The sequence below is a fragment of the Anguilla anguilla genome, chromosome 2 (genome assembly GCF_013347855.1).
Source record: "Anguilla anguilla isolate fAngAng1 chromosome 2, fAngAng1.pri, whole genome shotgun sequence".
Taxonomy (NCBI): Eukaryota; Metazoa; Chordata; class Actinopteri; order Anguilliformes; family Anguillidae; genus Anguilla; species Anguilla anguilla.
The window spans coordinates 1,770,858-1,792,795 of record NC_049202.1 but is presented as its reverse complement, the minus strand read 5'-3'; the positions used below and the strand labels follow the sequence as shown (position 1 = coordinate 1,792,795).

General features: G+C 40.8%; 1 protein-coding gene across 1 annotated transcript; it reads left to right on the top strand.

The window, feature by feature from the left end:
* The first annotated feature begins 7,410 nt into the window (after positions 1–7,410).
* Positions 7,411–20,972, top strand: LOC118217025 (neuronal vesicle trafficking-associated protein 1-like). The gene is made up of 6 exons (XM_035398762.1): positions 7,411–7,434; positions 7,981–8,169; positions 12,977–13,114; positions 13,428–13,547; positions 13,660–13,773; positions 18,538–20,972. The coding sequence occupies exons 1-6, from the start codon at positions 7,426–7,428 to the stop codon at positions 18,739–18,741; spliced, it is 774 nt and encodes a 257-aa protein (XP_035254653.1). The 5' UTR covers positions 7,411–7,425; the 3' UTR covers positions 18,742–20,972.
* Positions 20,973–21,938: the final 966 nt, after the last annotated feature.

The following is a 21,938-nucleotide window of genomic DNA, read 5'->3' as shown; positions in this document are numbered from 1 at the left end:
TAAATAAATAAAAATGAAAGAATTCAGTGTTCATGCAACTTTCACGCGTCACAAAACCAGTTATTTCATTTCAATATGTAGGCTAAGCGTTTTATTGACTTTTGTCGCTTTCTATTGTTCATAACTTTAAACGGAATAGAAAATCGTAGTCACCACCTGTCTGAATTAGATCCTCCAGCATCTTTCTCATTAAAATGTGATTAATTCCTTCCGTCAGTTTCTAATACAATGCAAAAGCACAAATTTTCAAATGCAAAAATGAAATCAGTGTTCACGATCGTAATCAATTTAAGGCATGTAATGTAAGCCTACCTCGTGCTCTGCCGTTCGCGCCTTCTGCGCGTTGAATGTTGGAGCGGAAGAACTGAAGCCCCGTGCAGCAGGTGTGAAAGGGAATTAACGGTTTTTGTTTTTTTTCGTGGCACTTTTATTTTCAATCAGTCCCCGTTTGTATACGTCATCTGTGCCACATTGTAACGCCAAACTCAAGTGAAAGACATAAGAATTGCCACTAGATGGAGCCAGAACGTCACTGTTGGGCAGGGGTCAAGCAGATTGAATCGCTTGAGCTTGAACTGCAGTACATTTATTCATCAGTCGTAAATTAAGTAGCCAGCAGTATGTTTATCATCCAATATGTTTACGCAGTTGTGCTCTTGCGTCTTGAGGGTTGGGGACCATGTTTAACAGGGCCTGTAAGGAAGTCCAGGGTGAAGGAGGGTGCACTCATTGGAGACAGCACAGAGGGTCAATTTAGTCAGGTCAACTGTTCTCTCTCTCAGTATGTCAGGAGGATGATTCAAACCACTTTCAAAAATGGCCTCAATTTGGGAGTATCATTTTTGTATTGTTTCATGACAGTATAATCCTCTTGCTGATGCTCACCAGTTCAGTGTCATTGCTGACAGCGGAATTGCTGAATATTTTAACTCCGAACATTTTCTACTGTGTTTTCTCAGCAGTGAATTCCAGTAAAGCTGGATTACTCAGGTAAGTGAAGCGAATCAAAGGGGCTGCTGGGGGCAGTCGTGTGTGTTTGTGTGTGTGTGTGTGTGTGTGTCAGACATGGCCTGACCAGGAATAAGCAGGTATAGATAATAGATGAGTTGATAGATGAATGGATGGGTGGTGCATTCAGGTGGTAGTGGACCTAATTTGCTTGTTTGCCTCTAGATGGCAGTATTGCACAGAATATTCGTCGGCACAACTGGTAAATGTCGAGTCACGGCAGATCTAGTGTAATAAATTCTACGAACTCATCAAAATCCTCCTCCCTGCGAAACGCGATCATTATAAAAATCTAGTCGTTAATGTTTGATTATTATTTATAATTATCTCGTGTAGCTGTTCATGTTACGATCAGGGCTATGGTTTCTTTTTATGACCTATACTGAGATAAAAAGTGAACGGTATCCTGCCATTGTGGTTCTCTTTTCTTGATTTCGTCTTTGCCTAGATCTGATTCGATAATAGGTCTATCTTTCTCTACAAAAGTAGTAGTAGCTAGTAGTAACTGTTGTTTGTTGTTTTACTAGTGGTGGTGGCATATGCTAATTATTGGCCTAATATGCCGTCGGAAAAACTACAGCACATTAGCGTAGGCATGACAAATTGATTTTAATGGCATTTTCTAGCATTTTGAATAAAGGACTACATACAGTATTGCAGTTTTTTATTAAACAAATAATCCATTGTTTGTCATCGTGAACCACAAAAAGTTAATATTCTAGACTAAGGCACAATTTACCACACTGTACGTTTGGTAAATTCTCGTTTTGAATTTCCAAACATGTTCAGCATTTTCTCCGTGTAGGTCTATGCCTGCATATCATAAGGCTTAAACTGAGGTGTCTACGTCTGAATAGAAAATCCCAGGATCAACAAGTGTTTACCGATGAGTTGCCTACTGTGGATGTGCGCAGCAACCTCCTAGTCTGAAGTAGCACCCATGCAGTTATTTATTGTGAACACAAAACCACATACATGTCTAATTCCGTATCTAGCGGGCAGATTGAAGAGAATCCAAAGTAAATCGGAACGAGCGCAGTAGGCCTACGGGTTCTAATTTGACAGGTCTGCATTGCGTCATAAATACCGAGGCTACCTGAATAAAAGAATAGGAGAAGAGCATGACACGATTGTAAATGCATAGGTCTTTTGTCTTTTCGTTGTGGCCTGGTCTTTCCCGATGCAGAATTCCTGTTTAGACATGCGTTAAAGATATTTTGAACCTTAGACATTGTACTCTTGGGTCTGTACCCATACACGTTTAAATGTTTGTTTACTTTTTCGTCCAGTTTATTGAACTTGTTTTTTTCTTTAAACCCAAATGATAAAAAGAATCGTTCTACAGAAAGAAAGAAAAAAACACAAACAATTTAATTGGGCAGTGGATCAAAGTCCGTCTGAACAAGTTGGCTCGTGGTCACCCCTGTTCTATCGTGGATGAACTGTTTAACGAACTTTAACGAACTGTTGGTGATTCTTTTCGTGATGGTACTACTTAAAAACTGAAAGAAAAAAAAAGTACAAGTACAAGTGGATTTAATATAATTACATCCCATGGTAATAATAATAATAATAATAATAATAATAATAATAATGTGTAGGAACTAGCAATAGTATTCAGAACATTGTTCATATGTTCTGACCGTTTTCAACTTTTCACAAAGGCGTTACTTGCTTTTAAATGAATATTCACATATCACAGGAGCAATATATAGTCACTGATGGAGCAATGCGCATTTGAAGATTGCAAAACGTCCACATTACAAATAAAAAAGGAAATTTGATTATTATAGAAGGCCCTTTTATTTGCACACAGTCTTTACCCAAAGGCGTTTTGTTTTCTGTGATCTCAGTGTTTCTTCACACGGGGAACCCAGGTCTTCACAGGCCCGTAGCCTAATTGATTTTTATTTTCATTCAATTTTCAGCGAGAGTCGGCTTTCTTTTCAGCTCCTGGGACAAAACTGGAGGAGGGGGGGAGAAAGAGAGAGAGAGAAAAAAAACTCAACTTCTCACACCGAAGAGACGGCACAAAGGTTCTCTTAAAGTGGAAAAATACAGGGGTTCCTCTTTGAAGTCTATCCCCTGCTAACGAAAGGTCAAAATAATAAATGTAGACCCAATTGAAGCGTTCAGCCGGGACAAAAGAGGCAAAACGTTACATTTTGGCAGAGGCAGTCCCTCATGGCGTGATAAACTCATTTAAAAAAGCATAACCAAAGGGGGGTCAGCATGGGTCCCCAAATAAAGAAAAGAGCTTTCAACTGATCAGACAGTCCTGGCTCCTGCGCTCCTCTTCTCCTCCTTTCTTCCTCCCTTCAACCCCTCTCTTCTCTTCTCTCTCTCCACTCTCCTCCGCATATTGCAGCTGCGGCGCCTCCACACTTTCCATTCAAGGGGGCAAAATAAGAATTTCCTCTAAATTACAACCTCATCAAGGGGAGAACAAGTCACCTTTCATTAGCAACAGCTGCACGTTCTGGGTATTATTCTGACCGAGGCGCTGCCTTTTATTGATATAACTTGATTTGGCTTCCTCGACCTATTTTTATGCAGATCGCGAATGCTTTCATAGAATTTAAATGCAACCGAAAGTTCACGGTACGTAGGCTAGCCTACTAGGTTGCTTTCTCGCGGTCTTTTTTTCCTATTTAAAAAGTTAGGGTGCTGCAGCGATCCAGATTAAACCGACAGGGGGTTATGGTTTTGATCTGATACATATTTTAACAATCTCCAATTTCTCGCTTCAGATATGAAGATAGCTCTTTGAACTCTATCCTAACTTCTAGTGTGTTGTGTAGCTGCGTGCGTTAAAATATTTCATATCATAATTATGGTATTAGTTATATACTTGCTTTCTACAGGATCGAAAATGTAGATATTAATTTAGAATATTATTAATAGCTCAGACTCCCATTTTGGATTACGAATTTTTACGCGTCTGCGGGTAGTTTCACATTAAAATGAAGATTTTATTTATTTTTATTTTTTTTCTTGAAACGATATGAAGTTATTAAATGTCGGGTATTCACAACTTTCTTTTGGATTTCATCTGATCCGGCAACTAAAGCGAGTGATTTCGAAGGGACCGTCCGCTTTTTTAAAACGCCACGACAGATTATCAAAATTTAACGTCGAAGATAAATAGAACACACCAAATAAATAATCAAATAAAAATATTAAGTAAGAATAAAAACGGAACCCCGTGGACCCTGTTGATCCGTCCTAACAGAGGGATCCCGTTCCAGAAGATAATGAAACATCTTAACAACAAATTGGGCGAATAATTATTAAAATTATTCTCAAGCAGAGATATTGAAGTACTGTTAAGTCACCGCAATAAGGGAATTCTTTCAGATAAATAATGACCCAATTGTATTTGCTTGTCAATACAACAATAAACAACTTGTTAGGGTTGTAAGTTCTTAAGTTTGATTTTTGCATAAAAAATTTGCAAATGTTTTTTAATCTTTCTTAAAAAATGTTTTGTTTTTGTTTTGTTTTTTTGGTAATAATTCATTATTGTTTCACGTGATATAAGTGGATGCATGACAACAATGTTTGTTCTCTGAAAAAATAGTGAATAAGTTTAGCTTTAAAATAAGTTAGTAGTATGCATATCTATTTGGAACATAAAATAATGTTTTCCTGGAAAAACCACGTTCATATGAAGAGAATGGTCATCATATGACAGAATGTATTAGCAACGCTTCTAGAGTTTCTAACAAAAACATTCATTTAATTTTTATTTCTCATAGCATGACACGAGGTTACATGTATCCAGAATTTCCAAATTTAAAAAAACAATTTATGCTTTACAAAGTTTGTAGCTTCATGTACCCTATACTGTAGCAGCCTTTCCATTTAAAAAAACATTTTTTTATTTTAAGTAAAATCTATTTGACTGGTGTGCCTAAAATTGTAATTGTTTTGTTGCTTTGGTGTAGAAGAATGAGTGAAGGGGTCAGGATTAGTAAGCAGATAATGGCATGAGTCGCCACTTGTCGTTTTTAATTGTTTTGGTCCCTCTACAAAAACTTTAAAAGGTCATCAAGTGAGTAAACCCAGGCATAGCTAGCCGCGTCATTCCGTCCACACCGCTCAGGCAGAAGGTGTCTGTTTGTCTGTTTATAGATAGCGACTTTGTCTTTGCCAGCTTTCAGGAAAGTCTGGGACAAGTTTTTTTTGTTTGTTGTGCTATTTTAGGCAAATTATCAGATGGTCCTGACGAGATGAAGACTGTGAGATAATAACAAGCCTTTCTCAGTGTTGTTTCTTCGTTAAATTACGGTTTTAGTTTATATTCATTTGAATCATAGCTGATCATATTTACGGCGTGTAGGTAAAACGGCTAACTTGCTGAGCTGTTGTGCATTTCAGTGCGTCTGGAAGTGAGCTGTTGTTCACTGAACAGGCACTGAAGCTACGCTGCGGTGGAAAGGGTCGCGTGGTTTGCGTCTCTGTCAGCAGAGTCGAAAGCACGATTGATAGGCTCACAACTCTACTGTACATCACCTGATATTCCCAACCGTTGAAATGAAGCTATTGTTGAACCTTTCAATAGCAGTCGTATAGGTAGCCAACACTGCTATTATACTGTGTAATATAATTTTGCATATTGGTCATCTAGCCCGTGAATGACACGCTAAGTGACCTATACGATGAAATTATTAATTTACAAATTATTTTTTACAGTTTCCTGAAGTGAATAAGCTTAACATGAATTAAGGAATGTTATTAGAAAACACTGCAGTTTTATGTTGCCTCTTCCTTCTGCTATACAGTTAGTCAAGATTCAAATTTTAAAAACTTGTTAGCCTTATTTGATAATACTAAAACTTATAATTTTTTTATACAAGTCAAATAGAATCATATAAAATAATAGTTTTCTTATTCGGTAATAATGCACTAATGCTGTAGGTAGGACCTAGACAACACAATCTACGGTCTGTAAAGCACTGTATGAGATTCCAATCACAAATAAATGCTACCTATGAAACCTAATTGTCTTTTGTCAGTCGTGTTGGTGTGCACATTTGCAAATAATATGCTGTAGCAGGATGGTTATTCAACATGTCAAATGGTCAAAATAAATAAATTAATATAAAATAACTTCTTTTATCTTTGTATGAAAAAAATACCGAATGGATGCATAAAATATGCATGAGGGAAAAAAGCATAAAAGCTATACTAATTTTCAACATAAGCATGCAGCAGAAACGCACGAAGTAAACTAGCTTCCAAACAGCTTCTTAGAATTGTGCATTCCTCAGTATTGCCACTAGAGGGAAGCACACATTAATGCTGACTAATATGCAAGCAAGGCCAGGGTTGGGCTTACAGCACAGCAGAAGCTTTGGATAAACTGTACACTAGCTGGTTTACGATTAGTCATTTGAAGGCTATACATTTAGATATGAGCTGACTTGGGTTTATGTTTTTCATTTTAAAAGACTCATACTTAGAAGCCTCCTCCTTCCCCGTTGTTTAAATGAATATGTTGCTCATTTTTCTGCGTTAAGCACCATAACAAAAGTTCTGAACAATACATTAAAAGCCAGTATTAATTCATTTAGCATGACTGCCTCAAAAGCTGTTTGATACAATAAAGTGCCCAGTGCTAAGTCAACTCGAACAGAGTTTTTATGAGTCCAATGTGGATCGCATGCACGGTACTCCATCATGTGCTGTATTGGAGTTGACACAACACTGAAATTTTACTGTGCGCTGATTAGATTGAATGTTTTCTTAAGCAGCCCCTGAAGGTAACACTTCTGTCTGCCTCAGGATGGATGAAACCATTTTGGGAGTGATGGGGGGGAGGCAGAGATCATCTACTGTATCTGAGGAAGAGTACAGGTAGTTCTGGCCTCTTCGTTGAACACCTACACCAGGGGTCCCCTATCTTATCCAAAAAGGGCCGGTGTGGGTGCAGGTATTTGTTTCAGCCCAACAATAAGACACTTCATTCTAATTATCCGGGTCTCGACTGAAGTCCACGATTACTTAATTAGTTGAATCGGGTGTTGTAGTGCTGGGCCAAAACGAAAACCCGCACCCACACCGGCCCTTGTTCGGATAAGATTGGGGACCGCTGACCTAGACCTATAAGCGGCCTGAAATGCGCACAGTATGCAACATGTCACTCAAATCCCGCCGAGGCCCGTTGGCTGACTGTGGGATTACAGTGGTTTGACTGTGTGAATGCAAGAGCGGTCTTCCGAACATATCACGTGACACATCAACCGACATACACTGTACTTGCCACTGTGCCGGGTTTACCACTTGAAAGACGCGAACAGACCATTCCTACGGTTTTCAAAACCCAGCACTTTACTCATATAAATCCAGCTGTCATTCAGTGGGGTAGATTTTTATTTCTAGCAGTTTCCAAATTAAACCTTTTGAAGAGGCCAGATGATCCGGGTGGGAAAAATCTCCATCTCTATGTATAGCTGTTTCTGCTGAGTAATTCAGACACAGTATTTCCAATAATATTATGAAGATTACAATTAATAGCATTCAATAAGTAATATGTATGCATGTATTCCAATATTTTAATCTGAACAAAAACCATCCCCTCACTAGTAAGTATATAAGTGAGTGTTGAGTGTGGGTCAATCTCTGTATGTATGCGTGCATGCAAGTACACAGGTACATTCAATATGTTAATTCCTTAAAGGTGTTCAGAAGCTGTTAATGGCTTAATTTGATCTTCACTGAACACCCGTGAGGCAATTTTCTGTAACGCGAATAGTAACATTTATGATATTCGGTATGACGGTATGACCCGTGGAAAGAACCGTGGGAGCAAATTGCGAATATTATATAGTACCAAAACATATTTTATTCCTAAGAACTCCGCTTAAAAAGTACTGATTAATGATATAAAATGCCCGTTTTAAAACTGAACCAAAACAATTATTTTAAGTCTCACAAGTAGTAGGAATATAAACGTCCTTCTGTTTGCAGTTTCTGCTGCGTAATTCAGACACCATAGCGACAACTTCCTGGGATGCAGAGAGTACCCGCGCGCTTCTCTGTAATTCTACCATTGAAGAAAGCATCACCACGGCAACGATCCTTGGCCAGTCTGATTCTGTGTTTTTTCCGAAGAGCATCGGAGAGACATCAGTGCCAGCATCGCCACCAGCAAAAACAGTAAGTTCAGTTTATCGTCTTCGATAACGTTGAAAACGTTTATTATTAGACGTCCGTTCTTAATGCTAAATGTGAATATTTGCGGCGTGTATTAGCATTGGTTCGACACTGAAGTTAAATATAATAATGAAATGTATGCGGTGCAAACGTTAAACCATGTGCTGGATAAATACGGAATTGTCATGATTTTTATTGCATGTGTGTAGCGAATGTATTCCTTGTCCTCTATTAAATAAAAAAAACCATTGTTTTTAACAATGATCCGTGATAGGGGTGAAAGATTCACCAGAAACGAACCCCGAATAAAAGATTTTTCAAAACCATCTGCACATAAAAATGAATCGACACACCTTCTAGTGGAAAATTTGATACTGCGTACACCGAAACGTTAAATAACTTATATTTATTGGCCTTTCGGGTGAGAAAGGTTACCAGAAATCTATTGAGAGCCCCCGCCCATGCGGATTTTCTTTGTAAGACAAAGCGATGTGGTGTCACAGGCTGTGTGCAGGCTACTGGGTGCACAACTGAACGCTTTAGCTCGGGTATCACGAGTAATTCTGCTATAGCCCGGTGAGCTTTTGCACCAGCCATGTTTGTTTTCCTAAATCTGTCGGGTCTTTTGCGTGAATACAGTGGCGATCCGCAGCTGCATCTGCAGAATGCATCGAAACGCGCGCACTGTCCGCGACCGACACCCGATGACAGCGAGGCTCAACACGGTTTCCGAATATTAATGACTCGTACAATGCGACCGACGTCTATTATAATCGCGCGGAATATCGCAACAATCTTTGCGATAGAAAGCCACAAGCTTACTTAGTTCACGAACACTGCAGTGGGGTTTTAATATGGAATGTTTAATTAGAACTTATGCGTATACATCCTCAAACCAAATTTAATACAGTATCCTATTCGACTTGTGTGTAAAAAACTAGTGTATGGTGAGCTATTTCGTTTTATGAAATGACGCATTACATTTTCAGCACAAACCATATTTTTTATCATCAGCGTGAAACGATTAGCTCAATATTAACGGTTATGGTCTATCCGTTTGTCTTACACACTCTGATAGCCTGCTGTGTGGGTGAATACTTCGGACGCGCGTGGTGAATGAAACATGGCAGAGTCAGGGAAACCATGAGATCATAACCAGAGTAGTATGTGACTCACACTCAAATGTTTTAATCCACAATTTTATTTGTGAGTAACAACTCATTTAAGCACAAACGAGACATTTCCAAGTATCACTCAATGATTGAGGTGCGGGTGATTTTATTTTGAGAGGGAATTGTGGCATTGGTGTAACCGTGGTGACAGGGCCTGAGTCTGTCACCATGCCAAACGATGGGGTGGTTCAGTGAACAGCAGGACACTTCCTGTTGTAGTTTCTGAGAATGTACATCCATCAATAAAATGTACATCCATCCATTGTCTGTTTTTTTCTGCCTGTGTAACAGTTGTAGGCAGTTGGCTCCCTGGGTTTATTTTGCATTGCCAATTTGGAGTGACTAATTGCACTCACACCCAGTCCGTACAAGGGCGTAAATGGAGGATCTGGACTGAAGGCAAGACGATTGATTTGATCTCTGAGCCAATCAGATCAGCTCATTAGCCAGACGGGACCCAATAACAGGACACTGCTGAGCTAATGAGCTGGATGACCTGACCTAGCGGAGGGCGTGAGTCGTGACCGTATGGTCACCCTGAGCAAGTGCCCAGTGCAGTTTGTTTTAGTCCCATGAGATGAATCAGCTCTATGATGTCTGCTGGTCGCAGGTCCCTCATATCGTCTACTGTGAAAGGATTGATCAGTAGACGTCAACCTTTTCCAGCAAAAAAACATGTGGAACAGGTGTGTTATGTATGCATTCATATGGATCTGACAAAAATCTTTTCACGTTTGAGCATGAATTGTCGTATCTTAACACGTAAGAGCACTTTTTTTTATTTCGGGGGCAGCGTGTTTAAAGATTTGGAGCTCACATGTTCTGTCAATGCAGTTAAGTCTGTCCAGCAGCCACACAGTGGAAAATGAACTGTCTGGTGTTGTTTTCGGATGTTGCATGACAGCAAAGTTTTAGTAGCACTGTATCCACGCTGATATTTTCTGGATGCAGAATGTTTTGCATGTGCACAACTAGCCATTACTCTGCGGTTTCTCACAGATGTAAACAGGGACATTCAGGGCTTTGTGTACTCAGGAATTGTGCACAGAATCCAGGGAACCCAATTATAATGCTTCTTGTCAAAGTTTAGATGTTTTCACCTCCATTGAAATGGCTCCCTGTCTTCCGTCTGACACTAATTTAAATCAAAACTTAAACTGACCAGTTGACCTTCTCCAAAAAGGCTCTCAAATACATTCATGGACAAAGTGTACAGAATGGAGAAGAGCAGAGAGCGTGTGCCCCATTAAAGAACGTGTGCTTGTACAAGGTCAGCACTGGCAGCCCGTTACATCAGTCGTAATTATTAATGCCAGTATCTGTTATTACAAATAATTTAAATGTAAATGAGGCCTAGGGCCCGAGCTGGCATTGAAGCCAGCTGCGATGCTGCTGATACGTTATTAATTATGTCGTATCTAACGAGGTGGCTATACGAGCAAAATTACTTTTGTCTACCTCTGTGATTCGGCTCATCGACAGACTGAGTTCTGCGGACAGAGGAATCTTCTGTTAGAGGTGTGCTCTCAGTTGGCTGCTGAGCCTGTTTTCGGAGTAGTGCTGAATGTAATCCCCATTTACCACGCGTAAGATTTTTCATTAAGATAATCCTGGATAAGTTATCTGTCGCTGAGCTTCAGTTGGAGATGTGATGATATCGTTTTCATTAGTTCCACATTACATTTACTGATGTGATTTTTTGTTGTTGTTGTTGTTGTGTTGTTTGTTAATCTTGTTGGCTAGGCTGCATGAGCTGTAATGAAAGCAAAACATTCAGGCAAGGAAAAATAAACTTCAGGTATTCTAATGAGGTTTTCATTTGGCATATCTACCCTTCAAATCGTTTTTTAAAAAGAAATATAAAAGCGTATTTTATCGATTTGCTCTTGTTATATAACAGTATTTCATGTCACGTTCCTCTTTTGCTGAACTGTCTTTTCTGCCTGGGGCTGCAGCCAGGACTGTCCTTCCTCTCTGTGGACGGCTGAATAATTTAATACTTCACAAAAGAGTGTGAACAGTACAATAAGGGAATATGTATCCATGTAACAAAATTAATCTGCTTCTCCCTATTTTATCCCTTTCACTTAGACTTTGACTCAGGGTGAAGAATTCATACATTTAAAACCTTTCGTTTCACTGATATAGATGCTATGCTGTTTTTTCTTTATAAACATCAAGGTTTTTTTAAAGGGGTTTCTGCTGCAAGTAAAATAATGCAGTCATTCTGACTCCCATCTCTCCTGGAAAATATTAAAATACATTTGAGTTCAGAGCACTTGGTTTTTTTGGGTTTTTTTTTTTTTTGTAGAGTAACTCAAGATCAAAGGGAATGTAATCGTATGGAAATTAATTCAGGGGACTTCCAAAGTGAAGAAATATGAGTATTCCTGTTGGAAAATTCGCTGCAAGATTTGAATATATGCAGCAGTTACAAAAATAGACAGACAGTATCTGCTGTGTCACACACGGTTGACCTTGAGCAGCTTGAACAGACCTGCTGCTGTTGCAGACAGTTTGCATTCTCTAAAAATGCACAAATGGTTGATGCAAGAAATATAACCTAACATGTATCTACGTCCCAACTTTGGGTTTACGTTTTTATGATTTATGTGTACACGCATAGGTAAAGGTACCAGACTTTTTGCCATTGACTTTTTTGGAATTATGCACAAAATGTGTATTTAGGGTTGGGATCGATTTCATTTCAGTTGAGGAAATGGAATGACAATAAATTGTAAAAAAAAAAAAAATCATCTTTGAATTTCGCAGATGTTTTCAACTCACTAATTGAATTGAAATGTAATTGACACCAACCTTGATGCACATTCTATGCATAATTTTTTTCAAAAATGTAACGCCAAAAATAGAATTTCTACAGGGTTTGATATGTGATTGATGGATACCAATGAGATTATATAAACAACAATAGATATCTATTTCCGATGACCCGCGTTTTCGCATGTTAGATGAAGGTGGAGTGGCTTTGCCGATAGTCGAGGGACTTTGGCTTTGAACTGCATGTTTTTTTTTTTTTAAACTGTTAATAGAGATGAGTAAAACGAAAAGCCTCCTCTGTGGTTGCCAAGCCAACAACAGTCAAAAAAACATTTGTGCATTTCAAGCTGCCGTACTGAAGATTGCTTCGAATAAATGTCTGTGCATAATTTTCACCACTGAGAGATAAGACTGAATTTGAATGCTCAGACTGGTTTGTGTACCAATAAGCCAGCTTCTTGTGATGACACATAAACAAACTAGTAGAGTACTACTTTAATAATCTTTATTATTTACAATATACAGCACCGTAAATTACTGGGAAGTGAATAAAGCCGATGTATCTGTTTTGCATTTGATGTTATGGCTTTTACACAAGTACCGAACAGATGACTTTCAGACAGTCCTCGTTAATGTCCCTGTTCTCTAGAAAAACATCTCTAGTGTAAAGCCGGTTCCCAATCGTGTCATTTTCATGTCTTCCTCAACCGCGTGACAACATCCTCAACCCGTTTTCTCACCTTCCTACTGCACTCTGGGTAATTTTTAGAATGTGTCACAGTCATCCCATCCGCGTGTCACAGTCGAAGCAGAGTCGGCGAGTCACCTCCCTTCTTCTCCCCCGGCGTTTCCCACGCTAGGCCGACATGGTGAAGTTGGGCAGCAATCTGTCGGAGAAACCGGAGAAGGAGCAGCAGGCCGCGGAGGACGGCTTCGACAACATCCCGCTGATCTCACCCCTGGACGTGAGTCAGCTCCAGCAGCCGTTTCCTGACAAGGTAACAGGGAGTCCGTTAGCAACAAGCCCACCGCCTGTTCCTCCAGGCACGGAGTCTCGTTATGTCTGTCACAACCGAATTAACAAGTTGTAAGTTGATGGAGAGCTTTCGTATCTTTGGTGATGACTGACCCCAAAACCCACAACCTGTAGGCCAAGAGTTCGCCAACCTGGCCTCATCGCTGCCATCACAAGTTGTTCGCACGACCAAAGATTTCACGCACTTCTCATTCGCTGTGTATGTACTGGTTATACGGCACGTTCTTGGCCAGTGCACTTTAGTTTTGAGAATAAGTCTCTGCGCTCTTCCTCAGGTGATTGTGAAAACAACGACGGAATACCAGCTTCAGCAGAAGAAGAAGAAAAAATTATACGTTCCCGGCATCAAGAAGCTGAACATCAATCTGTATGATGAGGTGTCTGAGAAGGTCAAGGTACTGTTGACACTGACCACTCTAGCATTGACCTCACTCTGACGTCATATCAATGCATCCAGTAGCCACTCAGAGCCTGATACTGTTCTGTGTGTGTGTGTGTGTGTTTCAGCTCACTGGACTGATCCTGATTACCATGGTGTTCCTGGCCTGCCTGCTGCTCTTGGTCATGTACAAAGCTCTATGGTACGACCAGCTCAGCTGCCCCGAGGGCTTCATCTTCAAGGTAACGTCTGTGGTACGGACTCAGTGGACACAGATGATGCCCACTGGCCAGATATCTCACTAATGCAAGACATGTCTCAACATAAACAATGACTCATAGCTTTTCAAAAAGCTACAAAACCTTTTTATTCATTTGAAAAAATAAGCGATTAGCAAACTGAGGACTTGCTTTTTACAAGACGTTTGTGCTAGCAAGACTCTTAAGCATGCTCCTTATACAAATTCACAGTAATACTGTTTCAGCTTTTTAAACCACTGATGTAGGTCCGGACCGAATTGGGATGTGGCTGTCATTGAGAACGTTCTGTCCAATGAAAACTCCTCACACTTATCGGCGAACCTAGCGTTCACGATCTAAGGAGCACTTCACATTTCTTTGCAGGAAGTAATTATCAGAATGCTATATTTAAGACATTATATCTGTAGAGCCTGTTCAGCTGAAGAGTTACAGTCATTTAAGAGCTTCAATTTGAGATCATAGCCTCCTTTTTTGTGTAATTTCCTCCTTTATTGCAGTGTCTTGCAACTACTTACCATAACTGCTGTTTATTTCTGAACGCGGTGGTGTTAATGCGACGCATTCCGAACCCCTGAAATTAGTGGCGCCTGTTTTAAGTGATTTGAAACAGTCGAGTGGAATAGAGTTTTTGAAGCCCCTCTCGCACTGAGATGAATTGCTAATTATGACTTTGGTAACTCGCCCTGTCAGAAGGTATGCAGTCCAAATCACACTGCAACCTGTGTATGTCTTACGTCTTACTTTAAAATCCTCTCTAAGGGCACCGAAGACCTCAGATGTTGCAAGATGCTCTGTACTTAACATATTTTCGCGAAATGTTCCGGTGTGACAAAATAGCATTCCGAGGAGTGGCTTCGAATTCCCTGGTTGTCTGTGTTGCAATAACACATTTGACCTCATCTTTATAGCTTTTTTTTTTTTTTTTTTTTTTTGCAACCAGCATGTACATTTCTTGTTCAGGCTGTGTGCGGGAAAATTTGTGGGTGAAGAAAGCTGAGAGGCATTAAGAGCTGAAGATTTCACAGAGCGGGCGGACAGAGCTGCACACCAGGTGTTCTCAGTAATGACACTTCGTTCACAGTGGATCTGCAGTGCAGCCACAGTAATTGCCTCTCATCAGATGCTTCCTACAAAATATAATTAAAGTCTTAAATAAAAGAATTTTTTTAAATATAATTAAAGACTTAATCGAAAAGTCTTAAGTATAAAATCTTTTGGAGGCAGACTTCAGCATTGAGCACTACTAGAAAACATGCTATTATGACCATCATTTGCTACTCCGTGGTGCCATGGAAAAAAAAGATGGCTTTTATAATTTTTTTTTATTTAAACTGTTTTCTGACACCAAAATACTGTTTTATAAAAGGAGCAACTTACTTGGTTTTTAACTTTGGTTGCCTCACAACAGAGGACTATGGAAGTGAAAGGGCTGCGTTTACTTTCTTTTACTGTGTGTTTTCTCTTTTTTTTTTTTTTTTTTTTAAACGGAATGGGAGGGTGCTAAAGAGCATCTCTCTGAGGTTCGACCTGAGACGTGGGACCTCTTCAAACAAAGCTGTTTGTCCTTTGCTGGTCGGGGCTTGTTTGACAGATGTTTGACTGTAGTCTGATGATGCTGAGATGCCTGCAACAGGGTTTCATTAATAGGATTCCTCGCATAGGCTGTGTGTCTTCCTATCTAGTTTTAACTCGTCGTGTTTAGTGCCTCGCTCTGAGTGAATAGCGCTGGGTTTTCACAGGTAGTCACTAAATTTGGTGAAAAACACAAAGAATGGTTTAGGGCTCCTTTTTTTTTTCCTAAACACTCCACTCCAGCGGTTACAGTCAGAAGCCAGGGGAACCTGTGTTCTTCTTATAAAGCCAAGATCGAATTAGAAGCGATGTTGTTTAAATTTCTCGTTTGTTCAGAAGGGATGAGCATGTGGCTGTTGATAGCAGCAACACATCCAGATTGTGCCACAGGTTGTTTACTACGCACTTTGCGAGACGATTGCAAGCATTTTACGTTTCTCATCATTCGTGTGTTACATCATTATCTCGTTTTTTGTCACATGATCTTACTTTGAGTCATACAATGACAGCCTTACCATGCCCCAGCCAATGTCATTGCCAGTGTATTGAGAGTTAGACTGAATTTGTAGACACCAGGACCATACACTGTTAAGAAGCTTTTCAGGAAACACCAGTGACATTTCTTTTGTTTTTTTAATTGTTGCTCATAGATCCCTCGCATGTGGACTTTACACCTGTGTAGCATAATTATATTTCTGTCATGTTCATTGTTCACTTCATTGTGAGCAGCTGACAACAAAGATTAGCTTTGCTATTTTTCTGTTGTATTTCTCCATATTATTCTGTAGTACAGAACTGGGGCTTCCGTTGCTGGGAAATGAATATCTAGGGCACCTCTACTGGGTTCTGTGTTTCAAGAAGGCAGATGAGATCCTTTGTTTCCAAGCAACAGTTGCCATCGTGTGAAAGTCCTGTCAGGGATATAACGCTGTATATTAATGCGATTTGTTTATACCACATCAAAAGCCATCTCCTCAATACAACGAAAGCACGGTTGATTCACAATACTTGATTTAACTTTTCTTGATATTCCTAGTGAGGATGTTTTTTTTTTGGTTTGAGAGTGGTTGAGTTGTTTACCATCGTGGGAGCCAATCACAGTCCCTTTTCACCATGCTAAAGAAATCCCCCGGCACTACTTGATATCATACTTGATGTCAAACTGATGTCTAAACCGATCTCCGACAAGTTTGGAACTCGTCTCAGGGCAACCGGAGTTAATTAGCCTCGTTAACTGACGGACTCACGCTAGCCTCGTGTTAGCTTAGCATCCGCCTAATTCCGAGCCACACATTATAGCAGCGGTACGCTCGCTGCAGTTTGATGTTCCAGCGTTAAACGCCCGCTGTTGTTTCTCTCTTTGTTGTAGACGCACTTTTGTATCGGCGAGTTAATTCGGGGGGGGGAGCCTTCCCGCCATCCCACTTCCTGGTCCCGGTCTTTTGATCTGAGCTCATTATCTCGACGTGACACCAGAAACGAGGAACCGCGTAGAGAGTCTCTCTGGCCCCTTGAAGCACGAGAGTGGGCGATTTTTCCTCAAGAGGGTCGACTTTCCAAACCTGGCAACAAAATTTTTTTAAAAAAAACAGTGTTGCTGGTGAGATCCGGGTGCCTTTAATTAGACTCGCTGTGACTGAACTGCAGTCGAAGCCCTGCAGGGCTCCCGCCTCTGCCTTTGATGCTGGCGGTACGGTGGCAGTTAGCATATTCCGCCGTAATCGCTGGAGACATGAAAAGAAAGAGCCACTCGTGGAATGAGGAGATGGCGGCCATTATCTCCGCGGCGCTAAACTGGCTTACGACAAAACAACAGAGGAAAAAACCTGCCGTCTTTTCAATTAAAGGAGGTCACAGATCCTCTGTTAAAAGTTCCCTCCGGGAATACCTTGCTTTTTTTTTCCGACTGGGTGTGACATACACTTAAGTGCTCCTCTCGTTTTTGACAGCCTGACTAATTCGGAATGGAACGTGCGTTTTTTGGGGGCCCCTTTGAGCGGCTGTGCTTTGTCACATTCGTTTGTTCATTTAGAAACCGGCGAAAAATAATAAGACACAATGCACTGTGATCTCTGGAGAAAATATCTGACTCTAGCATAGGCCCGGCCTGTTAAATCCCACTGACATCACCACACGTTTTGCGCGTTGTCTTTGCACAATTTTGACTTCTTGTTTTTCTATCAGTACGAATCAGAGCAGCACACTGGTTGCTGGTGGTCTACAGGTGTCTGGTCTTCAGGGCAGCTCAAGCCTCTATTAGCTGACGGTATTAGCCGTTCTCCACCGTGCGTGAACTGGAATCAACTCTTGTCCCTGAAGCCAATCAGCTGGTGGAGTTGAAAGGCATCCGTTGGGCCCTCAGTGCAGTGAAGCTCTGTCCTGGACCGAACAGTGGCCACCACTGCATTGGGCTAATGGCTGTGGATAGATGGGTAGTTTGAGCGGCTGTTGGGCCTAATCTGCTGTGGTTCTTGCTCTCTTGCGTGTGATCCATTTCTCTTCACCCACCCCCCCCACCCCCCCCCATGTCCTTTAATCGCACCCAGCCAGGGAAAAGAAATGGGGGAGCCTGGTTTCAATCAACATTCGTCCTTAAACTTTGACTCGCGTTTAAACTCAATTCCTTCGTTTCTTCTTCGTTTTTTCGCAAACGGAGTTTGACAGGTTAATTCCGGTCGTTGATCGCTAATCTTACCGCACTGCATTTGTGAAGAAAAAGAAAACAAACCCTTGGATTTAAACAAGGGTCAGACTTAAAAGGGGATTTCATCCTAATACCTGTTCTTGATGTTAAATTGATCTGTAATGGCAAAAAATGTTACTTCCAATCAACATCGTTTTTTTTACGATTACAGCGCACCAATCTATTTTGCATCACCGGGGAAACCATACCCTCTTAAAGAGTCAGGGGCATATTTTGGATGAAAGATGTGGTAATGAACTACGTATCTGGACAACCACATCTTAAGAAAAATAATAATAAATTTTTTACCTTCCGACAGTGAAGGGATCACTCAAATACAATAACATTACATGAGAGGGAAGTTCTCCTCTAAGGACGAATTCAGACTGAATCCAGGCGAGAGTTTTGGTGGTTTGTGTGAGTGCTTGTGTATCATAATTCTCTCCCCCTCCCTCCCTCCCTCTGTCTCCCCCCCCTCCCTCCCTCCCCAGCACAAGCACTGCACCCCCGCAGCCCTGGAGATGTATTACTCTGAGCAGGAGACAGGCTCGCGAGGGAGCCTCTACACCGCCATCAGCCACTTGAAGCAGGCCAAGAAGACCATCCCCGAACTGCCGTCGCTATGGTTACCCGTCACCAACGCTCTGATCGAGGCGGAGAAAGCGAAAGAGGAGGGCAGCCACCTCCAGCAGTAGGGCGTCCGGGAGGCGACGGGAGAGACAACGTAATTAAAACAAAAAAACGCTTGAGTCGGTGGTTAATTAAAACCTAATCAAAGTGTTACAGTTACGAAAATGTCTATTTAAAAAACAAACAAAAAAAATCAAGTAAAAACACAAACGTCAATATAGTTTAGGAATGTGCCTGATTCATGCTTTTACCCAGAATGTTCGAAGCACCGGTAGGAGAGGACGGCTCTTCTGTGGCTCGCGTCCCTGTGACGTGGTAGGGGAACGATCGTAAAAAGCGAGGAGAGGTGTTGGGTTTTCGGTTCAGGAGCAGGTTGGAGAGAGACATTCAAACACCAGCTAGCTTTTCATCAGGATTCCACCTGGAGACAGATCAGTATTTATGTGTTAAAATAAATCTCAAAAAAAAGATGCGATGATTTTTAATGTTCCTGTAGTACACACGCTCTTCTTAAACCCATTCGCTTGATGTTAACTTGAGTATAGTGCTTCTCATTCTGTACAGTGCGTTAGGAGCACTAGATAACGGTATAGGCTACTTAAATTACAGAAGGATCGGCTTTAAGCCGCTAAGAGGTCCTCATTGTGCAAAAAAAAAACGCTGTCATTGCAGTTTTGCTAAAATCAGAAGAAAACATCAGTGATAAATAAGTATTTCCTTTGAGGATTCAGAAACCAGTTCACGCAGCAAAATGTTTAAATGTGTAAACTCAGCTCTGAGAGTACCTTTAAAACGAATATAACAGTGCATATTGTCCCAATTAGAGTTGACTTAACACTAATAATTTTGCTGTGCACTATTATCAAGACTTATTTTGTAGAGGTTAACTTATCTGAACACACTGCAAAAGCCTTATAAAACTGTTTCAATTGATTATACATATTCTTAGGGATTAATGGGTGTATTGTATTTTTGTCCAAGGTAACGTATACTGTTGGCTACGTGGAGTGCCGTTTAGTTTTTGTTCCTTGATTACTCTGCTAATACCACTTGAGTAGTTTTTAGTGAATGTCTGCTAAAAATTTGTATACCTTAGAACTTAAAGGGAACACATTCTTAAAAGGGAACACTTTTTTCTCTCAAGAGTATATAAGCATGTTAAAAAAAAAATCACTTTCAAATAATATATGTATGGCAACCATTTTCAACATCGAACACATACTGCAGCCTTAAACAGGCTGAATCAGTTCACTTGTGATGAATGTTCTCACATTCACCAGCACTCGTTAAAGAACACAAATTACAATGACGTGCATCTGCAGTATTAAAGCGTATTGCGAGTATTTGAGTCCACTATTGAGACTGTTAATCTGAAAGTGCGTAATTCGGGCACGACGGCGTACGACAGCTTAAGTTAAAACAATGTGTTTCTACGATTCGCCGTGGATGGGTATGAAGGGAAAACGGAGAACATTTGAACGCACAACATTGACCTTTTGTTCAACTGTCTGAACTGATAGAGGCTCTAGAGTACCGCGTCGTGTGACACTGTTCGCCAAAATAGCTTCATAACCCCGAGGATTGTGCGTGCTTGTGGGTGTTATATGTGGGAGTGTGTGTGTGTGTGTGTGTGTATGAGTGCATGTACATCGACAGTTTCTGCTATTAGTTGCAGTATGTGGTTTGTACACACATTTATGCGGTTATAGTTTTTCTTTTTTTTTTTGCACATAAATATTTATTTATTGTGAATAGTATTTATATCTGTATTTTCACATCGTCACAGTGTTTGCTCTGAAGGTTTTTATTTATTTTGATATGGAACTTTGGGTGTTTTGTGAAGAATCTTCTGTGCCACCGTGGGTAAATTGCAATATGATATTGAGCAGCGGACGATCTCAGATTTAGTCACAGGTGCCAGACTCTGTGGATCGATTGATCTCTTTGGTCGTTTGCTGTAGGAAGCAGCTTAATATTCTGACAGGTATGAGCATTCGGATAGGATGCTAGAAAATAATGCTCAATGAGACGTAGCTCGGAAACATTTGTAAAACAATTTTTAAAAAAGGTGTCATTGAAATTTGTACTGCAGCTCTTAGTCCATGTCCATTTCTCAGTCTCTCGACAGCACCTTGTAGCTTTCTCTCTCAGCGAATGTGATCTTATCGTACTGTAGCATACTGTACACTCTCTTGTGTGAAGTACTGGAAGTGCCAAAATGAATGCTGTGATCATCTGCTTTGGTCATGACGAAAAATTCAATAAATTATTTGGTGTTCACCTTTCACATTAAGAACATGCTCTTGTCGTGTTTTTTTTTAAATCCTAGTAAGATGCGTTTCTGAGTTTTCAAATCACACAGCTTCTTAAATAGAGCCAGAAGAGACTGCACTGATTCAGCTTTAATGAAGCCCTCTCCATCAATCAATTCAGTCCAATACTGCCCATAATGCAATGCTCCCCAGCTAATGCAGAATGATGGAAATAATAGGACTGAATGTCACAGCACCGGAGGTGTGCAATGCTGTCATAACATTGAAATTCGATCGCAGTCTCAATTTCGCTTCATGACTTTTGTGATGACTTTGGAGAACTGCAGCTGTGCTCAGCCCAGTATTATCACGTTAATGCGTTAAGTCGCTTTTTTTCCGGAATATTCCGTGGGCGCGTACGGTGTATCAGATCGCGCTCCGCGTCTGGACGAGCGCTCAGGGCAACTGAGAAAGACGAGGAATGCCCCTCCCGCGCTCTTCGTCCTATTCAGCCAATCGGCTACCGCCACAAAACGCTCTTCGTCTCAGTCTCCCTCCCGGGCCTCCTAACTCCCAGCATGCTCTGCTTCCAGGTTTCGAGATCCACGAGTTAGCCTCTCCATGCCTCGCTGCTGCTTGTTAATTAAATCAACATTGCCATTTGTTTCCCTTTTTTTTTCTTCTTCTTTTTTTTTTCTCTCCGCAGTCGCTGAGTGACAGACTTTGGAAGCAATTGGCCTGGGGCATGGAACTAAATAAAAGTGCTTAAAAGTATTTATGGGCGTCTTTATGGACCCCATGCTAGGTCGGTACACTTCGCACTGTGCCAAAAAAATGCTTATAGGTTAGTATGGGAAAAATTACATAAAATCAGCCTTTAAAAAGAATGTGAGCTACAATGGGACTGGGGGTCTGCACAGCCAGCTGAAGAATGTTGAATGTGCCCCTCCCCCCAACTGCCACCCCCTACACACACACACACACACACCCTACACACACATACACATACA

Bases quoted from the DNA above. Each gene is read 5' to 3' on its own strand.
- LOC118217025 (XM_035398762.1), top strand. The intron at 8,170-12,976 runs GTAAGTTCAGTT...TTCCCACGCTAG, and splicing joins CATCGCCACCAGCAAAAACA to GCCGACATGGTGAAGTTGGG. The intron at 13,548-13,659 runs GTACTGTTGACA...TGTGTGTTTCAG, and splicing joins AGGTGTCTGAGAAGGTCAAG to CTCACTGGACTGATCCTGAT.